At 42.1% G+C, this 22,132-nt stretch overlaps 1 protein-coding gene across 1 annotated transcript in view; it reads left to right on the top strand.

Annotated features, from left to right (window-relative positions):
* GRAMD4 (GRAM domain containing 4) overlaps positions 1–22,132 on the top strand; it is a gene marked incomplete at its 5' end in the record, with an annotated part of 66,737 nt that overhangs the window by 23,683 nt on the left and 20,922 nt on the right. The window contains 10 exons of the mRNA XM_015413489.1: positions 1,792–1,912; positions 8,318–8,379; positions 9,959–10,091; positions 10,761–10,786; positions 13,630–13,721; positions 17,947–18,038; positions 19,122–19,170; positions 21,003–21,074; positions 21,620–21,663; positions 21,778–21,887. Coding sequence (XP_015268975.1) covers positions 1,792–1,912; positions 8,318–8,379; positions 9,959–10,091; positions 10,761–10,786; positions 13,630–13,721; positions 17,947–18,038; positions 19,122–19,170; positions 21,003–21,074; positions 21,620–21,663; positions 21,778–21,887 — 801 coding nt within the window. The remainder of the gene's footprint in view (positions 1–1,791; positions 1,913–8,317; positions 8,380–9,958; positions 10,092–10,760; positions 10,787–13,629; positions 13,722–17,946; positions 18,039–19,121; positions 19,171–21,002; positions 21,075–21,619; positions 21,664–21,777; positions 21,888–22,132) is intronic.

Genomic DNA, 22,132 nt, shown 5'->3' on the forward strand with positions numbered 1-22,132 from the left:
GGAGCCGCGGTCGCCCGGGCCGAGATTGGGGGGGCAAGGCGGGCGACAGAAGGCCGATGCCTCCGTCGCCCTGCCCTCTACAGAATCCACCCCCCAAACCTCCAGGTATTTCCCTCCTTAGAGCTGGCAACCCTACTTTCCCCTCAGTGCCTGTTGGTAGGCAACTAAGCTTGGTCCTGTCACCTACTTTGGCCTTTGGGAGAAAACACATTGGGGCCAGTCCTGATAGGGTTGCCAACTCCAGATGGGAAATTCCTGGAGATTTGAGGGATGGAGCCTGAAGAGGGTGAGGTTTGAGGAGGGGTGGGACCTCAGACAGGTACAATGCCATAGACTCCACCCACCAAACCAATCAGTCCCACATAGGGAACCATTGTTGCCAATCTCCAGGTGAGGGCTGGAGAGCACTCAGAATTACAACTGCTCTGCAGAAGGGAGGGCAGAAGTCAGCTGAAGTCAAAGGGGCAGATAATCCAGGCTTCCCCACCAACCCACTGTCGGCTTCCCCCCAACCCACTCCAGCCTTCCCCCCCAACCCACTCCAGCCTTTCCCCGCCCCCCAATCCACTTCAGGCGGCGATCGGAGGTGGGAGGTGTCTGCATGAGCCGATTTAATGTTTAAAAATTTTATTGGAGTCATGAAACTTATGACAAACAAGAAAACTATGACATCTAACTCCTCCAGAGAAAACAGTGGACTATGTCATTATACCCTGCTTAGGTCACCACAGCAAATTGACCCTGTTTGCCCAAAGCCAGAGCATTCCCCCAGAGCCTCTTTCTAGATCCCGTTGTATTGTTTTCACAACGGGCTTTACTGCTAGTCATAGGATAAAGAGGAAGGGACAGGCTAAGAAAAGAACACTGCTAAGCAGTAGCTTTGCTCCCTGCAAGAGGTGTGGGCTCTCTTCTTTTGATATTGATGCTGTGGGTGGTACAGATCACTTAGCTAGAGTGGTGACTTTCATTATTGCAACATGGCTGTAGTTTCAATTACAGTGTGGCATAAGAAGACTGCTTGATGAAAATAGGCAGGGCTGCATTGATTACTTGCCATTGCGTCACTCAAGTTATCTTAGGGTTGCCAAGTGGCACTTACCTCCTCCGCGGGGGACTCCTGGGCGGCTCCTGGTGTGTGCATGCACGCAAAGCACGCGCCGCATGCACATCACTAGGAAGTGACGTTATGATGCCGGGCACGCTGGGCGCGGGGCCACGACCATACAAGGGTAAACCATAGAGTTTTCCCTTGTATGGCCGTGGCCCCGCCCCCAGTTTGCCCGGTGTCATAGCATCACTTTCTGGTGACGCGCACGCCGGGGCGGGGTTCCCCCTGGGGCCCGATTCCCCGGCGTCGGGGAACGGGCCTCTGGGGCGGGGGTTTCCCTGTGGCAACTTGGCAGCCCTAAGTTATCTTTAGGTGAAAACACACAAAAACTGTGTACACCATGGCTTCATCACTGAGCCTGCCTAAGCTGTGAACATGTGGAGCATCTATAGTGGCATAATGGCTTGGGATAACCCATGTGCTCTGAGTAGGCACTTGCATTATAAAGCAAATTTGAGTTTCAGGGAAAATCCCGGTTCCTCCTCTTCCCCAGTTTGGTCCACTTCTTCCCAGTGGTGCACATGTGCTCCAAGACCCACTCCTGACTACTTCTCCCCAGATACAGTCCCAGTGTGTGTTTGTATGCATGGTAATACTATAAGGTAATACTATACAGATCTTTAAGTTCCCACCTACCTTTTGGTTGATTATGTGAAATTGAAATAATCCTCCTTTCTTAACAGAGGAGGAGCTCAGGAAGCTGAGAGAAGAAACAAATGCTGAAACATTGAAACAAGAGCTAGAAAAAGAACGTCAGAGAAGGATAGAACTGGAACAAAAAGTCAATGAAATACTCAAAACAAGGTAAGGGAAATCCACTATACAAGCTGCAGCGTGGCCAGTCTGTTCTCCTGATGGCACTGAGTCAGTGACATGATAAAATCTGATATCCTGTTGAGTGAAGTGAGGAATTGGTTGTTACAAACTTAATTTGAAGTAATGAAGTTCCATTTTTAGGAAAATGAGTGAGGGTAAAACCCAGAGAGATCAGAACTCTTGGAAATGTTTGTGTGGCCATGTTCAAACGCTGGGTTACATTATGTGAGTGATGTGTGTCTTGTTTGCTTCTTACCATCCTGCTGTTCTGCATAAATGCTGCCCTTCTCTTTCTTTTAATTAGGTATCACAAAAATACATAACAAGCCAAATTCATCCTCCAAGCAGAGTCCACTGATGGCATTCCAGTAGAGGGTGAATTTGGCTCATTGCTGTTCTAGGAAAAACCATAATATCAAATGAGTGGTCTTATAAGCAGCCTTATAAGACTGGTGGGTCCATATTAAAGCATTGTAGCTTCGAGACGGGTATTTTATACTCATCACCCCAACTTTGCAGGCACAAGAAAATCAGCTTCTCATAACTGCATGGTCACAGTACTTGATCCCTCTGATTGGAGCAGGTGTTTATGTGAAGAGGAGAAAAGATGGCATGGTTTAAAAAAAGCAATTGAAACTGGGAAGTATTCTTCTTTTTATGATTCTTCTATTTGTCTTTCTTGGAATCACATATATAATACTAAAAGCGCTGTGGTGTCAATTCTATAGGGCTTTCTATAAAGGTGGTGTGGGGTTACTTAGCACATAGTATAGCATCTGCTCCAGGAGGTGCTTTGCCAGTGAAACAAATGTCTAAATGATTTGAAAGGATCTGGATGACTATTTGTCTGATATAAATTGCATTCTGTTGCCACTACATTTTACAGTCTGTGAGCTAGTTTTATCATATAACAAAACTATAATTACTGATAGCAATGCCTTATTAGCAAAACGGAAACATGTACCTACATTTTTCTATTTCAGTGGGGCTTCTGTTGTCCTGCACTGATTATTTGATTTGGGTCAACATGGTATCTATAAATCCCTTAGTATTTAATCTCCCCCCCCCCCCCCAAATGTGCCTTAACGACAAGATATGATGAAATTCTTCAAGCTCTCTGTGGGGATACCACACCTCTTCAAATAGGCCCGCCAGATAGCTTCACACTATTTTCAGTGCCAAGCTAGAACTTTTTTTACTTCGCTAAGTTCTCCAGGTTTATTTTGACATTAAGCCTTCTGTCTTGATGGCGTTTTCTGTGAACTGTTTAATACCCAACAGCTATTATAAATTGCCAGTGAATGACTTTGAAGGTGTGTGAAGGTTCTATAATCTTCTGGTTTTAATTATTTTAGATGCCTTGAGGTGAATCATTTTGGAGATGTAGACTTTGAAACATAAATGGATAGATGCTCTTAAAACATTTTCACCACCCTTTCAAACAGGTGGGAAACTGTTTTCTAAACTGGAGTATGACTTTAACAATACTGAAATGCAATGCCAAACACTAGTTAGGAGGAGGCATTCTTTAGTGAGACAACTAATGATTTGATAATTTTTATGACACAACTCTTGAAAATTATTATGTGTGCAACTGCCCCCCATGTAGTGTTTGATTCTCTTGCTGGTTTTACAGTTGGGCCTGCATTTGAATATTGGCCAAATTTTCCTGACCTGGCTATAGGGAATTTCTGAAGAGATACAAAACTTCCTGTGTAACCTCTAGGGTCTTTTGGATAATCCTGAGCTCAGCAACCCAGAGAATTATTTGGGAAACTGCTTTTGATGGATGTTTGGTTGCTTGGTTGCTCCAGATTTACCACTGGCACTGAATCCACCATAAAATACCGAAGATCAATCACTGTAACCACCTGTGGAGTTAAAGAGCTCCAGGACTCTTGCATATTATGTGGAGGAGATCAGTGAAGGTTATTAATATGCCAGCTTTCAAACTGTAACCACTTGCTCCCTCAGTAACTTTGCTAAGAGGACCAAATCATTAGTTTGAGACAAGATAAGATGTGTTTTATTAACCAATATAAAAGAATGTAAGATTGCAGCCACATAAATTAAAAGAACAAAACTGTCCTGGTTTCCTACTTTTGCCTAGTTTGTAATCAGGAAGCCTGTATTTCACATGACTGTGGGCAGTCTGGCAAGTTTTATAAGCATTGATGTTATATGTAGAATAGCTACTATTGAACAGCCACTATTCTGTTCTGGAATACTTACATCTCCTTCGCATACCAATTTACAGGAGTGTGTGAAGCGCTACAGTTGTTTAGTTGAGGAAGACTGGTGAGGGGTGCGTGTGCGTGTTGGTGATTTGCTCACATCTTAAACAAAATTGCCTTCTCCGTCAGGGCTCAGCTATGCTGTGGTCTATGTTAAGGTATATTAAGATTCCATTCCCCCCTCTCCAGGGTGCTGCCGTTGCCCATCTACTGGCAGAGAGACTTGGAGTCTGTGTACCCCTTGCAAGCACCTCTTCGAAGCCCTTTGTCTTTTGGCCTAGTATCTCTCATCCCCCCCCCCCCCCCCAATCCGCCACCTATATAGTTTAGTGATTAGAGTGTCTTTGGGTTCAAATCCTCAATAAGCTGTGCAGTTCTTAGGGTGATATTGGGCCAGTCACTCTCTCAACTGACCCAACCAAGCAAAGTTGTTATAAAATGGAAGACAGGAGATCAGAGATCCTTGGGGGAAGGTCAGGATAAAAATGATAGATAAATTATGAAACATCCTTTTGAAAGTGTAAACAGTTTTTTTAAATGAAGTAATAGATGATAGTTGTTGGGTGTAACTGCCTATTGTTTATAGTCCGCAGCTAAAGCAATTAACTCTAGCAGAAGTCTTGTGTCAGAACAAGTTGTTGCATAAGGTACCTATCCTGGATATTGCTCCTGTTTTGGTCATAACAGTACTTAATTGCTTTGGGTCCTTGTACGTGGCAAGTCCATGTCTTTGGAGAGGGTGAAGTGGGTTTTTCTAACAGATTTAATAACGCAAATTGCAATGGTGTTTCAGCATGCACAGCACCCCAGGAGCCACACTGGAACTCTGGCACACAAGAAGACAGCTTGTGGTCGGGTTTCCTTTTCAGCATGTGCTTCATGGATGCCAGTTGTAAAAATATAAATGCTTGTTAATTCCCTGGCACTGAGCTTGGGTATTTCTGTGGGTTGGAACTGAATGGAAATATGTAAACCTGCACTTTGATGCTGGGTGAAATTATATGTCATTAGCCATTCGTGGTCAGCTTTCAATGACATTTCATGCTACTTTAATTGCCATGTGACTAAACATAAATGAGCCTGAACTGGTGTTACAGCAGAAACGATGCTTTATAAATTAAGAACATTAAGATGTTAAAACAAGTGCAAATTTGAATCTCCTCTTTTAGACAGCTCTAAGTTGTCCTGCAAAGTTTGGCTCAGTTCAGAGCTGCTCTTAAAGTGCATCAGGATCTTTCCCCTCACACCCCATGATATGTCCTGGGTTATTATCATGGACAAATGGTTTGTATGTAGCCTGAAGTGGGATCACTGATTTAAAGACTGTGCTTTGGCTATAGAGGGGCACTAATGGTGCAGTCCTAAGCTGAGTTCTATCCTCCAAATGCCATTCTGAGCTTCCCTCAAGTGTAGGTGGACATTGTGAAGGAAACACGTTGCCTGCGTGCTTGGTGCTTGACTCAACAAGCTCAGTGTTTGCTCTCTTAGGCTCTCTTGCTCCACAGAGCACATCCACACACACAAAAAACACACACACACAAGAATGTATCAGAACAGTGAAGGGTGTAACAAAGAAACAAGATTTGTTCTCCTGCCTTTAGGAAAGACATGGGTTTAACTGTAGGTTTGGAGCACTGGTAATGAGCCAGTAAGCTCATTTCTTTCCTAATACCAGGAGAACAAATCTTGCCAATTGGGAGACAGGTGAAACTCGACTCAACTTTAAAACCACTTGGGCTTGTAGGAACAAGAGTAGGCCACTGAGTTGAAGTGCCTTCTTGTTGCTGAAGCAGAAAGTTTTTCATTTCAGCTGTGCTGTCTACTGCTAGAAATGTCTTCTGGTTTTTAATTTTTTTAAAATTTAGAACAGTTTTTATAGCAAAATGAACAACACAATAGCATATCTAACTAACATAATTACAAACAGTGAGCAAATGTGAGCAACAACAAAAGCCTTATGAAGTTTGCATATACTATGTGAAAAGTAGGTAACAAATTTGAGTTAACAACGTTTTTTCAACAGTTGTATCAACCAAATGATCAGACAAGTTCAATATGATCAAACAAGTTCAATATGATCAAACAAGTTCAGCCTGTTGGGAGGCTGCATTGCATATGATTTGACCAGCTTCTTATTCATGTGTGTGAAAATACAGAGGCTGCTACCAAACCAGAACTGCATTTGGCAAAGAAATGGACTGGCTCTGAATAACAACACACATGGTGTGGAAAACTCATTGTTCAAAAAGATAAACAACGCAATGGGATTTGTTTTCCTTGCCCAGCATCCATTGCAGTGGGTGTGGGGACACACGTATACACAACCTCACTACCAAAAGTGAAATATAAAACTGCTCACTATTTTTAATGCTTCTTTCTGCTTTCTTAATTTTTTCTTCTGCTCCTGTGGTTTGGAATAAGAGCAGGTGCGCTCTCTCTCTGTCTTTCGGCCCAGCTGCTTGTATCCTGAACTGTAATCTCTGCTGATGTCTCTTCTCTTTTCTGGGGCCCCGGTCACACGGGCAGGAAACTGCAGAGAAGAAGCGTGGCTGTTTGCCCTGGGGCAAACTACTGCGCAGTTACGTGATCAGACCTCCTGTGGAGGTACCGTGGAGGTTCCATGGAGGTTCCATGGCAAGGGAGAGGTGCCGATCACAGGACAAGCCGGCGCGCAACGAAGAAGCGCACGCCGCGGCAAACTGTTTTTTATTTTTGTGTACATGACAAATGCGCATGCTCCGTTGGGTGCACATGCACATCCACAGAGGCTTGGACAAAAAAAACACACACCTTATTTGCAAGGGGACATGGGCGGGCGCCGGATGCCACCGGAAACGCGATCAGACGCCCGCCCTTGCCCCGCAGTTTCCGGAAACTAATACCTCCAAGGTACTAGTTTTTTGCCACGCAGTTTCGGCTGGAAGCCCCGGTTGAGCCACGGGAGTGCTACGCTTCCCAGATGTGCTGGTGAGATCGCGCCCAGAAACTCCGGCTGTTTTCCGTCTCACTTGTGTGGCTTCTGTTACGTGTGACCGCAGCCCTAGTAGATTTTTCGTTCTTTGTGGGAGAGTCACAGTGGTTTGTTTTTTTGCACTCTCAGGATAGTCACACATGATCAACTTTGTGTTGAAAAAATAAAATCTCCTAGCTTTGGCTGGGACATAACAAAAAAAAGAAAAAGAAAAAGAAAAAAAACCCTTTGTGTTCCCAGATTGAGAAATTCTTGTCTGCAACAGTTGAATGGGTAAAGCTGTCTCCAGCAGGTCAGCTAGCACTTTGTCACCTGGGCCAAAAATAGACCAGTGGTCTGCTTCTTGTGTGCATATTTGCTACATGGGAAGAGGATAAAGTGACAGACAGGGTTTTAGTGAGCAACATGTTTGCCATAGGTCCTTAGGCATTCACTGAGAAAGTAACTGAAGGATAAGAGGTCTGCTACTAGCCTAGAAGATAGTTACTTGCCAGGGACAACTTGCACGTCTGCAGCATTGAAAATGTTAACAAATATAATTCAATAGCTATAGCAAACTTTTGCTGTCTCCTTTGGACTCAGTTATACCTTCAAAATTATTTAATGATCATGAAGAAGCAAATGTGTTTTTTGGCCCCGGTCACACGGAACGTTTTGGCCCAGGAGAGGGACGGATCAGGGGCGCAGCAAACGGGCGCGATCTCACCGCAACATCTGGGAAGCGGCGCGCACCCGTCCCCGATCCGGTCCTTCAGGCCGAAAACCCGCAGTAAAAAAGAACCACCCCCAGAGGAGGACTTACCGGGAACGCCGCATCAAGCACGGCCGTGGGATCGCCGCTGCACCCGTCGTTTGGAGCAATCCAGGCTCCCGGCCGAACTGCGCATGCGCACACATGCACAGTTCGGCTGCCTCGCTCCCCTTTCAGTGGCTTCCCCCCGGCATCTGATCGTGCCGGGAAGGAAGTGCGCAGCAGCTCAGGGGATCTATGTGATCCCGCCGCCGCATGTCTCTTTGCCGGTGCTTCCCCACCCCCTGTGTGTCAGGGACCTTTGTCTATCGTTCTTGTCTCTAGGGATTGAAAAACTAACAGATAATTTCTTTCTGAGCAAACAAGTTGAAGTATGCCTATGCTTTGTTCAACAGATACAGTTTATTCTAATTTTAACTTTTTTGGTTTTGCTTTAGAACAGAAGAGCCACCTCCTACTCCACTTCCCACAAAAGCACAGACACAAGCCAATGGAACAGGTAGGGAGGCCTGATGAACTCTCAGAATGGTGTCATTCAGGTTTTCTTTTCACTGAAAAAGGAAAATACTTAGCAGCTAGTGAACCAAAGTGCCTTTCAGAAAATGAGCAAATTGCCTCATCGTTCAGATGTGCTATGGGGAAAGTCCTCATATTTTCTAGTAAAATGTTCTCCTCAGACTTGTTTCCATGAATGTTTGGTATCTAGAGTTCCAAAAATATGTTGCAACCAGTAGATTCTGGATTGCCCCCAGGGATGTGGTGGTTGTCTTGGGTGACACTAGTCTCCTTACAATAACTCTTCCTTGTCTTAAAAGGGGGAACAGAGACCACCCTTCTGTTTTCTGCCCATATTTCAATGTTGGGCGATCTTCCCGAAGTTGATAATCTGTCTTTGTAAGGATTTATGAGTCAGTTGGGGGAAACTGCTTATAAGAAACCCATATCTCTCACGTCCTATGTGAGTGAGCCATTTGCATTCCTCTCTTGTGATCATTGTATGAGCTTTTCTCCCTTTTTGTATTTGGGTAATTGTTTTGCTTTTCCTCACGTGAGCCACAGTGCAAAGCGGTTTAAAATCCAGTCTTGTGACTGCCATGGGAACTTCTCCCCCTATTTATATTGCCCCCCTTTTTGTTCTTAAAACTTGCTGTCTAGCAACTACTTTTTTTGTTAAACATAGGATACATAAACATTTAAGAAATCACATGCTCTCACTGCTTCTAGAGCAAAGATGATGTCTCTACTTGCCCTCTGGGCCCAGTAAAATGAAATCTGAAAGTTTACAATAATTGCTATTATTCCACCATGAGTCTGAAACCTTTAGAATGTGATTAGGTGTGATGGGGGTAGAATCTTAGTGTTCATGCTTATCTTTTTAACTATCATTTAGAATCTAGCCTATGGCTTGACTTTTGGAAACAGTCAAACCGTAGTCTGCTTCGGTTATTCTAACACACACCCAGTTATGTTAGCAGAAAACAGTTCTGTGGCCTCTTTGTCCTAATGCTGTGAAGGGAAGTGTGTGTAAAATTCTTATGGTGTCCCTTTTTGCATTTGCTCCTCTACACATCATGGAAAACATTTAGATCACTGATTGGGTTGGAGAGGGTGTTTCCCACTTAACCTGGCCTTGGAAATCTTGAAAGGGCCAAGCATTCATGGCCTGGCAACATGTAAGTACCCAGGCCAAATGGAGCACACTCACCATCATCTTTGGTTGCTGGGTTCTTTTCAGAATACTAACTCACCCTGCTGGTTTCTAATTTAAAAGTTGCTTGTGTGACCTCTTGCTGATGGTCTCCAGGTGAGACTCTGGAATTCACTGATTGGTAGGTTAAACAATTTGCATGTTAGTGCAATTAGGTGTGGGTGTGCTTTCTTATCTTAATAGATCTTGTGACCAGAACCTCCTGTCTCAGGAAATGTTCACTCTCCAAAGTATTGGGCTGGTACTTAAAGCTCAGTCAGTGCTGTGCCGTCTGAGAATCCTGCCTGCACTTTAAAATTGCACACATGTGCTGTTACAGTAAGTTAGGTTTTTTTAATGCATTCAGAACATTTTGTGTTTTGATCATTAGATAAACGTAGCCACATGATGTGTTCAAGAGTTCAGAAGTGGATTTATGACAAGTTTGGGGAATACATCGAAGACTTCAGATTTCAGCCAGAAGAAAACACTGTGGAAACAGAAGAGCCACTTAGTGCTAGAAGGTAAATCCTGATGGAAGATCCATTTTTGTTACCTAAATACTAAAAAAAAGCATTGCTAGTAGCTGTTGTTCATGTTAATAAGGCGGTTCTGAATGGAAAAATTGTGCAGTGTATGAAATAAAATGAAACATGATGCATTTTTATAAGTGTGATAGAAGTACTGGCTGCAAGATGCAAAATAGCCTTTAGATTATGTTCTATACATACTACTCACCATTACTGTTTGTTTAAAATTATTTTTGTTGACATACAACTAATTCCTATGTCTGATTTACTCCTGGTAGCTTGGGTTTTGTTTTGTTTGTTTGTTTTGCAATCAGGCCACAGGACAGTCAAGTCCTGTAGGGTTTTCAAGGCAAGAGAGGTTCAGAGGTGGTTTGCCATTGCCTGCCTCCAGGTCATGACCCTGGTATTCCTTGGTGGCCTCCCATCCAAATACTGGCCAGGGCTGATCCTGCTTAGCTTCTGAGATCTGACAAGATCAGGCTAACCTGGGTTATCCAGGTCAGGGCCCCAGTCACTGTGCATAGGATAATTTCATACTGTTTGTTGCTGGCATATTGCACATGCTGTTTTAGAACTATGTATGTGCCACATATGTCATAGAAATCAGGAATGTGTTTATTCTTCCAAAAAGCAAATTAATATTTCTCACCACTTATTTTACAGACTTACTGAAAATATGAGACGATTAAGTAAGTATCCAACACTGGCACTGTATGTATGTGATGTTAGGGGCATTTTGTGTCAGCTCCTTATTTATATGTAATACAAAAAGAACAGACTAACATTTAAGCCCATCTCATAAACAATACAATCCATACAAATTTGTTATGTTACTGACAAGAGACAGCATGTAGAGTGATGCCAGCATGGGAAGTAAACTGCACCTTAAACATCCAATATTGCAGAGACCTAAAATGGAAGAAGCATAAAATGACAACACTGGGGCATTACTATTCAGTTTTTGCATGAGTAGTATGTTGCAAGTTGTGAGTTTAACCAACTCCAATTAAAAAAAACAAAACACCTTTCCAGTTGTTCCATCTCTTTTCCCTCATGAAAGAACTTTATGTTCTTCAACTAATATTGATATGTTGCACTAAGCAGCAATAGATGCTTAAACATGCGTATTTCAAAAGTTTGCTGTATTCAGAGCTTCCTGGAAGCTGCTGTCAATTCTAGGGACAGAAACTCTGTAGAAGTAATTTAGTTCTAAAGTTGGTTTTGAAGCAAGGAGGGGCTGTAGCTCAGAGTTGGAACATCTGCTTGGTCTACAGAAGATACCAGGTTCAATCCCTGTCATCTCCACTTAGAAGGACCAGACAGTAGGTGATGAGGAAGACATCCGCCTGACACCCCAAAAAGCTGCTGTCAGTCTGAGTAATACTGATCTTGATGGACCAATGGTCTGATTCAGTATAGGGCAGCTTCATGTGTACTAGGAAATCCAACAGTATCTTTTGAACTGCCATTTCATTCCCGCTTGTTTTACATAATCATTCACAGAAACCTGTGCAAACAACATATTCATGCATTGACTCACCATGCAGGTAGGGAGAATGTCTAAACCCCCCCCCCCCCCCATGATTGCTGTGTTGTCTGCACAGTGCAAACACATGGGGGAGGTGCCCAAATGTACACACCTTCCCTTTGATCAGTTGTGGTGTGCACAGATGCTTCCTCTGCATGTTCACATCATGCAAACGACTCGGCAATTGTGGGGAGGGGCCAGCATGTTCATGCCAGCTATCTGTCCCTACATGGCAACTCGGCATGCAGCTGTGTCACCTGCACAGGGCTAGAGCTTGTTCACTCCTTATACTGAAGCTGGGAAATGAGATACTAGCAGTTTCTCTGCTGTATTATGTGAAGAGAGGAACTTGCAGATCTCACAAGTAGCAGAGTTAGTAAGTTTCAGGCTCATACAGATGAAGACCCCCAACTTCACCCTGTGGCCCTGTGCAGTGAAATGGCAGGAAAACTGGAATGTGCCATTCATGCTTCCAGCATTCAAAACTAGGTCAGGGATTAAACTAAAGTATTTGATTTAATCCAAATAACTACGTACTGTTTTCTTGCCCAGCCAAGAAAAAAAGAAGCAGAAAGAGCAATTATGTTGGTTGGAACCACAGTGTAATTGCAGTTTTAAAAGCCAGCAAATATTTAAAAATGCCATAAAAATCACTGCTGTTCTCCTAAACTAAAGGGTGTGTAAAGTAGAAACTAATTAAGAACATATAGAATATGGTGGCAATCAACGGACTGTTCAAAACTGCCCCCCCCCCCATGTTTCTGTTTTGATGTTTTTTCCTGGCCAAATACGATCTTACTCTTGCATACCTTTTCAACATTCTTTTGCACTTAGATGTATTCCAAAATCATTTGTCACAGTTGGAGTTGCTTAATATTAATCTGAAAAGGTGCCAGTTGCTTGACATCTTACGCCACAAGTATACGGCTGTGTCTTTCTTTGTTCTCTCTCTTTGAACGTGAGCACAAGGTGTGTCCCTCACTCCCACCCAGCTCTGGAGTTGTGTTGTCTTCTCACATGCCATAGTCCCATGTCCTGTCTCTTCTTTATAGTAAGTCCACTGTGAGGAATCTCTGACTTCAGATGAGTTCACGATACGAAATGCCACAACAGAAGTTTCATGTCACCTGCAACACAGTGCTTTCTGTGGGGAGTGTTTGGTTATTCAAGAGATGTAGATGTGTTAGTTCTTGTGTCAAACATTATTTAGTTTGGCTCTGAGTTGGATCAGGGAAACCCCAACCTGACTTGCAGTCATATTTGCTCTTGGGAAACTAACATTCCCAAGGGCAGTGGGGCCTGACTTTGCTTGAGAGCATGTTGTGGAGAGCAGGAGGGGGCGTCACACCATTTTGTCATCCCAAAATAGCAAATTGGGTCCAGTTTGCCCCACCCATTTGGGAACATTAGTTCCTCAATGGCATGTATGATTGCAAGTCTGGTTTGGGCTTATGTGAAACATAGGCTGCTGCCACACACGCTAAATAATCCACTTTCAATCCACTTTCAGTGCACTTTCCAACTGGAGTTTTACTGTGTGAACTGGCAAAATCCACTTTGAAAGTGCCCTGAAAGTGGATTGAAAGTGGATTACTTAGCGTGTGTGGCAGCAGCCATATTGTCTCGTTTGGCCCTTAGTCTCCTGAAGTTCTGGAAGTCCATCACAGTGCAGTCCTATGCAGAGTTATATCCTTCTAAGCCCATTAACTTCAGTAAATTTAGAAAGGGCATAATTCTGTTTAGGATTGTACTGTTGGAGTCTGAGTAAAGAATAACAGGAGGCTGTGTTTTGTAGTGCTACACACATGGCTTATATTTGGGAAAATGTCATTCTTTGTAGTTTTAAAAACTTTGATATGTCATGTTATGCCAAAAGGAAGGGGTGGTGAATATGTAGCCATCAAGTTTTGGTCCATCCGTCCCCCCCTTCATGTGTAAAACATGTGGAGATAAGTTCTTTAAAACATTACCAAATAACACGGTTTTATTATTCCTTCTATGTAGAGAGAGGTGCCAAACCTGTTACAAATTTTGTGAAGAATCTTTCTGCCTTATCAGACTGGTATTCTATCTACACTTCTGCTATTGCCTTTATTGTAAGTTGTTCTTTCCTGGCCAGGTGAATTAGTGTGTGCTGTAATTTTTGTTCAAAATAGAAGAAAGCATTATAGAAACTGTCCGCAGTAATACCAATTTGACCTGCTAAACTTGCCATGTAGTTCTGTTGCAGACTTCTAGGCTAAGAAATAATAAACTAAGTATTGAGGAATTCCATGATGATAGTAGATACTCTGGTTTATTGTTCAATTTGTAAAGCAGTGTTAAATGACAACAGACCATCTCAACATTAGGAAAAACAATGTGATAGGATGCACTGGACAGAGAAAGGAGATTGCCATTTCAGATAGACGTTTTAATTAATAACACAGTCCCATGAAATCTCAACAAAGCGGTGTATACAAGCCAAGCTGTATTGCATGGCTCTGAAGAATCTCTAGCCCTATAACTTTAAACAAATTCTTAAACTTGATGATGATTAAAGAATTTCCCTTTTGGAGGGCAGGCAGTGGGAATAACCTATTTATAGAAAGATTCATTTCAAGTTTAAACAAAAAGCCTGTCAGTTACAAAAGTGTTAATCTTTGTGACTTCTGTGAAATTCCTCATGGGACCACACATGCCCAGGACAACGGAGAAGAGAAAATTCTCAAGATTTCTAGCTCTTTCTAATGCTTCGGGAGTGTTCCCCCTCCCCTCTGGTTGTGCGCCGGCATTTCCCCACCCAAACAAGCACTTGTCAGAGGCGGGGAGAGTGCTCCTCCCTCAGTCATCTCTTTGCTGCCATGGAAAAAGGACCATCTCTGCTCTAGCTCATCTTTTTTTCCTCGGGAAGGTCTTGGCTGAGATAACTGTAGTCTCTTCTTTGTCAGAATGGCCTTGTTTAAAAAGTATGGGGAGAATGGGATGAAGATGGCCTAGTCAGTCAACCATGAGCAATGTCTAGTCATTAGAACTAGATGTGGTCTGCTCAGATCCACAACCATTGTATTGGATCCTCACACTTTTGTAGACTACTTTGGGACCTATAGCTTTCCTTATGCTGGAGGAGCTATTGGACATAGCTGAGGGGGTGTTTGATCTAAGCCTGCTTCCATTTCTCTCAGCTAGGAAGTTGGAAAACATTTACAGATTGAGGGAGGAGGGATTCACCTTCTTGTTTTCTCACCCAGTGGCTAATTCTAAGTCACTGGCTAATTCACTAAAGTTATGCATACTAAACAACAGTCTGGGGCACATTCTTCACCCTTTGACAAAGAGGGGTGGAAACTGGATGGTTTGGGGAGAAAGATTTAATGTCATAATGGGCAGGTATCAGATGTTCCTCTGGGAACATATTTCCCAATATATTGATGCTTTGCTGCATGATAGGAAAACCTTGGTGAGGATCATACAGGGTCATACAGGCCAAAGATGTCAAGCTGGGAAAACAGCAAATCAGTCTGGTTCGCCATGTGCTGGATTCAATTAACTAGGTCTGTAGCATTGGCTATTGTGCTGCTTCGCCACTCATGGTTGCACTGCACTGCTCTGCACAACGATATTATTTACCTTTTAAGTCCCTGCCTTCTGATTGTTGTTGTTGTTATTATTATTATTATTATTATTAATAATAATAATAATAATAAATAATGCTTTTGATTTATTGATAAACACACACATTGCAGCTAGCCGGGCTTCATCTGCGGCTGGGTCATTCGTGTTCCTACGGCATCTTGTCGGCTGGCGGATGACGTCTGGCTTCTTGATGTTGTGCAGCCACACACTGCCACCGCCTGGCCATCTCGCTCCACTGCAGGGAAGCCGACACAGATCTTTCGTCTTGGTCGTCACGCCTCAGAAGTTGCCTCGGCAGCTAACACCTTCCTGAAGGGAGGGGTGTGCCAACCCCCTTACGGGTGGTCCCCAATTTATCTACTCGCCGAAGCTTTTGAATCGCTGGGTAGACGATGAGCTAGGACAAGGCTTGGTTGCTCACACCAGCACGGGGCTAGAACTGCCAAAGCATGGCAGTTCAGATGTTATTGTTAAGCAGGGAAAAATCCCCTGCGCTGCCGCTCCCTGTTTGCCCTCACCATGTTCCACTGTTTTACCTCTGACTTTGCCGCTTGAGGTTTTGCACCTCCTGAATAAAGGGGCTATTGAACTTGTGCCTGAGTCAGAGGATTAGTCTGGTTTCTTTCTAGATATTTCTAGTAGCTAAGAAAGATGGTGGTAAAGGCCTATTCTGGACCTCGGAGACCTGAACAAATTCCTCAATGTCCCCAAATTTCATATGACCACACTTCCACAGGTGCTCTCATTGGTGCACTCATTGCTACAATGAGTGTAGCAATGATTTCCTCACAGCCGCACTGCTCCTGGAGTCAACATCGATGGCATAATGCCTCACAAAACATTGGGCAGTGAAAAGTATGTCTGTGGTCCTGTGTCTGCCACAGAACTCAGCATGAGTATGTTGAGCTTGGAAGAAGCAGCACCGTGCCCACTCACCCCCCCCCCCAAAAAAACACCCCTCTGCCTTGGGGAAAATGTACCCCACTTTCTTTTCAAGAGAAGCCATGGCACTTGAAAATTCTCAATGTTACCCCTGTAACTTCTACTCTGATAGGCAGTGGTCATCTAGCCACCTGGGCACAATTTTTATGGAAAGGTAGCATTTAAATGTCCTTAAATAAATAAATTAGAAATCTGTCATTACATTTTATCCCACCCTTGCTCTCAGGATTTTAGTGAGGTGTTTATAGTTCTCTCTGCCTACATTTTGTCCTCTCTACAACCCTGTGAGGTAGATTGGACTGTGAGAGTGAATGGACCAAAGTCACCAAAGCAAACTTCATAGCTGAATGAGGATGTGAATTCTCCCATCCTGGTCTCATTTCAAACAAAATTCTCAATGTACTATCTGTATCCCATTCATTTTGCAGCTTTTACAGATGTATAAATGCTCATTGAATGTTGAAAGACAGAAGCCACCCTTAATACCATCTTTCAGATGTGTTCAGGGTTTCATATGTCCAGATGATTTCCATGTGTGGATGCCAACACAATGGTATGGGTTTATGTCAGGGAAATTGGTGATATATTCTGTGCTGAGGAGAAATAAGGGAGGGGATTACATGTTGCAAAAAACAAGGTCCTGCCTGGCAAAATGGCAGCTCCATGTTGAATGCATTTCCTTCACAGCATCTGGTTCAACTAAATATTGGTCCTGATGTCTTTATGATGAATATTTCTCTATCTCTGCAAGCAGTAACCAGTCATGTGGAAGAAATATCTATCCCAATACTCCCTTTAAGCTGTGAAGTCTTGTGAGCAAAATTCTACTTTGTGAGCTACTGGCATTAAAGTTGTGAGCAAGAGATTTGGCTACTGCATAAATTAGTTTGCTCTGGAGCCATCCTTTGTGAGCTAAGACAAAAATCTGTGAGCTGGAGGCTAAAAAACTGTGAGTTAGCTCACACTAATTCAGCTTAGAGGGAACACTACCTATAACATCAGGGTAGGAGGTGACTGTTTAGAAATTTTTTATCCAACCTTTACACCACTCATAGTTGAACAAGAGGCAACTGAGTGAGGAAATCGACATAGGACTGCCATTTTTAGATAGCTTCATGATCCCTGTAACACACAATTCCATCCATCTGAATACCACAGGAGGATGAATGGCAACCACACGAAATATGACAAGGTTTCTTTTGGTGGTATCCTTTCTCTGTCAGATTTCAGCTGTTGTTACACTGCCAGGATTGCTTTGTCCTTCTGTGTCACAGAGTTCCATGAATACAATATTCTCCTTTCTCGGCAGTATATTTTCATTGATAATTGGTTTATAGAACTGAAGCATAGAATTTGTCAACATTTTCCTGATATTTTACAATATCTTAACAGATTAAAGCTCCCAAGTATTTTGGGTATGTCTGCTCCAGTGTTCCCTCTAAGCTGAGTTAGTGTGAGCTAGCTCACAGGTTTTTAGCCTCCAGCTCACAGATTTTTGTCTTAGCTCAGGAAGGACGGCTCCAGAGCAAACTAATTTATGCAGTAGTCAAATCGTCTGCTCACAACTTTAATGCCAGTACGTCACAAAGTAGCATTTTTGCTCACAAGGCTCTGCAGCTTAGAGGGAACATTGGTCTGCTCATTAGGAATAGTGGCTTCTTGTTAATTGGTGTTTGTGGCCTCAGCATGTGATGGATTTGGTATGGTTATTGCATGAAAACATAATTCTTTCATTTTTTTAATGTTTCTCTTTTTAATCTATAGATCTACATGAATGCTGTATGGCATGGCTGGGCCATTCCTATGTTCTTATTTTTAGCAATTTTGAGGTTATCCCTAAATTACCTCATAGCCAGGTAATCTCTTTGTGTTATATTTTATTGATGCAAGATGTACATAGGAGCACTTGTACACTAAATGTAGATTCCTTGTTCTGCTCTTCCAGCCAAAGGTTAACTTTTGAACTGTAAAAGAAAAGCTCTTTAGAATATTATCTAGAAATTAGGGATGTTTAAAAGGTATTTGGCTCACTATTTTAAGTAGACAGCATAACACCAAGGTTTGGTTTTGGCCCTGGTTGTTACCCAGTATGTCTCATTCTTGTAATCAAATATGTAATCATTGGAGTACGCTCTTCAATTGTCATTGCCTTTAGCATTTTGCAAGCATCCTTACTAATGGAAAAGTCATGTCAATTCTGACTTTTTAGTACGATGAAATCACTACTTTCTTTCCTCATGGAGAATGATAGTCTGAATATTCGTGTCTGAATATTAGTGTATCTTCCAGACATGCTATGTTGATTGCAAAATTCTCTCAACTCTGTTCACTTAATGTGATGTGCCTGTGTACTATACAATTATGCTGACCGTTCCATTATCGTTATTGAAATTTTAGAAATCAAATTTTGTCAACAGCAACTTTGGGAATTGCTGGCTTCCGGCAAGCTTCATTTTCTTACTGCAGGTCCAAAATTTGATCAAGGCAGAGTCATTTTTGTGATAAAAAGCTGTACTGTGATTTAAAAAAGCCCTTGATTATAAAGATCCAGGCAGCAATCTGCACAGAATGAATGCTGTTTGTGTAGAAACACTGTGATGCCATAATTATGGCTTATGGTCAGAAAATTGATTATTGAGCATGGGTTTTCTGAAATGCATTGAATGGTGCTTTTGCACAGTTGATGTAGTGTTTCCTTGGTCAAGAACAAACATACACATTATTTACTTTAAACGTGATTTACTCCAGCCTTTTGAGTATTCAGGACTGTATGGTTCCATAAGACTTTGAAACTGTAGCCGACTTGGGGTGGGGTGGGGAATACAAAAATAGACTGGAAAGATGTTTACTACCCACACAAGTTGCTTTTTAAAAGCATTGCTTATGATCCGTTCTTATGGAGCCATATGGAAAAGATTAAAAGTAGTCTTTTCTTTTAGGGGGTGGAGAATACAGTGGAGTATTGTGCCTGAAGTTTCTGATCCCATTGTAAGTTTAAATATTTTAAGATAACTTGGGGAATGTTTGATAAGAGCTTGAAAATATCAAGTATTAATAGTATGGATTTTCCTCTGTCTAATCAACTTGGCTGCATTCGGCTGCGTTCTGAGAGCAAAAAAAAAATACTTTTGTGCATTTTTTGAAAACCTCAATTTTGCACATAATACCACTTCATAGAGGGCTTAGGTTTATTTATTTACAAAATTTATATCCTGCCTTTCTACCCAATCAGGGCCACCAAGGCAGCTAACAATTAAAAACAAAACATTATAAAAGTATATCCAGTTAAAACCAAAGTTGAAATATATCTATAAAACACCAAGATAGCAATTAAAACATGAGGCAGGAGGGAGGGGTTATTGGTGGAACATCAGACAAACCAAAACAAGTCTTCCCTAGCTAGTGAAAGACAATGATAACAGGTTGCTTCCCCACAGAGGTTTTTGTTTGCAGTTTGGCATCCAAAGTAGAGTGGGTTTGGGGGGGGGGGGTTAGTGTTTGTACAATGTCATCCCCTGATTGTCCACTTTCTGCTTCTTTGCTCCAACATTTCCCAAACCCGGCTCAAAATGAACTTTGTTGAAAGATCACAGTCAAAACACATTGGCATGCCATGTGGATAAGATGGTGTGCATTTTGGAAGTTATGTCCACATCAGCACCATTTTTTCTTGCCCTGACAATCAAAAAAATAATAATATTTAATGTATTCATTCATATGCAGGAAAGTAAGAAAATCTTTCTTTCTTTCTTTCTTTCTTTCTTTCTTTCTTTCTTTCTTTCTTTCTTTCTTTCTTTCTTTCTTTCATACTATCTTTTTATTTGAGATACTGCTGTGTTTAAGGGTGGCTCATTGTAAGAATTAATAGGCATGAGATCTATTTAGGGAGGTTTACGTAGAAGACAACTTGATATTTGTAACTTGCATCTGGTACTCCGGAACTAAGGTTGCATTCACACATTGTCAGATATTGTGCTATTATTTAATTATAGCAGTGATTTGCAACTGGATCAACTTGTCCACACAGGAAAATCCAGTTAGAAATTATACCTGTATTGCAGTAATAGCACCAATATCAATTGATGTGTGGCTGCATCCGAAATTAAGGAACATATTCTGTTCAACCACAGTAATTTACATGGTAGATCCCCCCCCCCCCTTAACTGTTCTCCCTACATGTTCATGTGAGGCTCCTTTGTCACGACAGGGTCTTCTTGGTGGCCGTATATGATGGGTGTTTAAGTTGGCTGCCAACTAATCTTGGATTTTCTCCATGACTGCCCCATCTGTATGGAACAGTATACTAGACTGTGACTGTAATCCTAAAAACACTGAAAAAAATAGGACTTACTTCAGAGTAGACCTGCTTAGAATGCAGCAATTTTAAGCAGGACTAGTCTCAAGTAAGTCCTATTTTTTCAGTGTTCTTCCTGGAATTCTAAGAAGGTCAGAGCTTGGCTGACGTAAGCAGAACCATGTCAGCCAAGCTGTGACCCTCGTAGTATTCCAGGAACTCTGTAAAACTAAACTTTTTGGGCGAACCTTTCATGCTTACCAGATGTTGCAGGCTGTTCTGTCTGAGTTGGCTGTCTTATGGTATCTGTTGTGTTTTGTCTGTTCTATGGTGCTTCTGATACTTTGGTTGTTGTGATCGAGTACCGTGGATTGATATTGATGTATGCATTTTAGCTTTTGTAAGCAGTCTTGAGTTCCCAGTGATAACTGAGGTGGTATGTAAGCTTTTTTAAAAAAAGAAATAAAGTGTGCAGGAAATGTCTAAATCTGAAAAGCTTAATTTCTGGCATTTGATCCTGTGACAGGAACCTCCAAAGGAAGACCTTACAGTGTCAGAAAAGTTCCAGCTTGTTCTGGATGTGGCACAGAAAGCACAGGTACAATATTAGATTGGATGTTTTCCACATGAAGAAATGCTGCATTTAGGCTTTGGGTTTTTTCCCTGCTTAAATCTATAGCCATATAACGAAAATCCCTACGAAATTTTGTTTTCTCAAAGGTTGAGTACAGCCATAACATTCCTGATTTCCTTGCCAAGTTTTAAGAGTTTGGGAGTATGCTGCAGGGTCACATGTTGCATGATTGGAATTAAGGTTCTTTTCTGCTCTGCAATGGTCACGTTAATGACAGAACGGGGGCCATCAACGGTAGATTGTCTTCTTTCTGGTTCCATCCCCGACATCTCCAGGTAAAAGGATCAGGTAGTAAGTCATATAAAAGATTTCTTCTTGAGACCCTGAAGAGCTGCTACGAGTTGGAGTAGACCAGACTGGTTTTGTTTGAACCATGGTCTCATGCAGTATAATTCAACTTCATGTGTGTGAAAATTTCAGTGGTGATTTAAAAAGTAGGAACCCTATTCAGTTTAGATTACATAGAAGCAAAGGTTCTATATTTCAGGTTTATTCTTTCTTGTTTTCAGAACCTGTTTGGCAAGATGTCAGACATACTGGAAAAAATTAAAAAGTAAGTGTACATGTGTATATTCTCTACCCAGCAGAATATCATTTTAGAACACTTGAATTGGCAGAATATTAAGTGCTATAAAATGTTTAACTGTTTCTATGTTTCCTCCCGCAGCTTGTTTATGTGGGTCCAGCCAGAAACAACCCAGAAGCTGTATATTGCCCTGTGGGCAGCTTTTATTGCCTCCTGCTGTATTCCATACAGGATAATTGGGCTTTCAATGGGTAACCCTGTTGTTTTTATGTAACTTGCTATTCATGTTTCAAATGTTAGAATTGCAGATCTTGCTTGACAAAGATTGATGTTTAGTTACAAACAATTTACTTGATAGAACAAATTGTTGCCCAACAATAGCATATTAGCGGGAGAGGGTTATAATGCTCTCTAAGGACTGTGTCTCCACCAGATCTATTCTGTACATTTTTCTGACCCACTGAAGACTCCCTGATTTAGAAGGGAGATGAAGCCT

This window comes from Gekko japonicus, unplaced genomic scaffold (assembly GCF_001447785.1).
Source record: "Gekko japonicus isolate JY-2015 unplaced genomic scaffold, Gekko_japonicus_V1.1 scaffold168, whole genome shotgun sequence".
Taxonomy (NCBI): Eukaryota; Metazoa; Chordata; class Lepidosauria; order Squamata; family Gekkonidae; genus Gekko; species Gekko japonicus.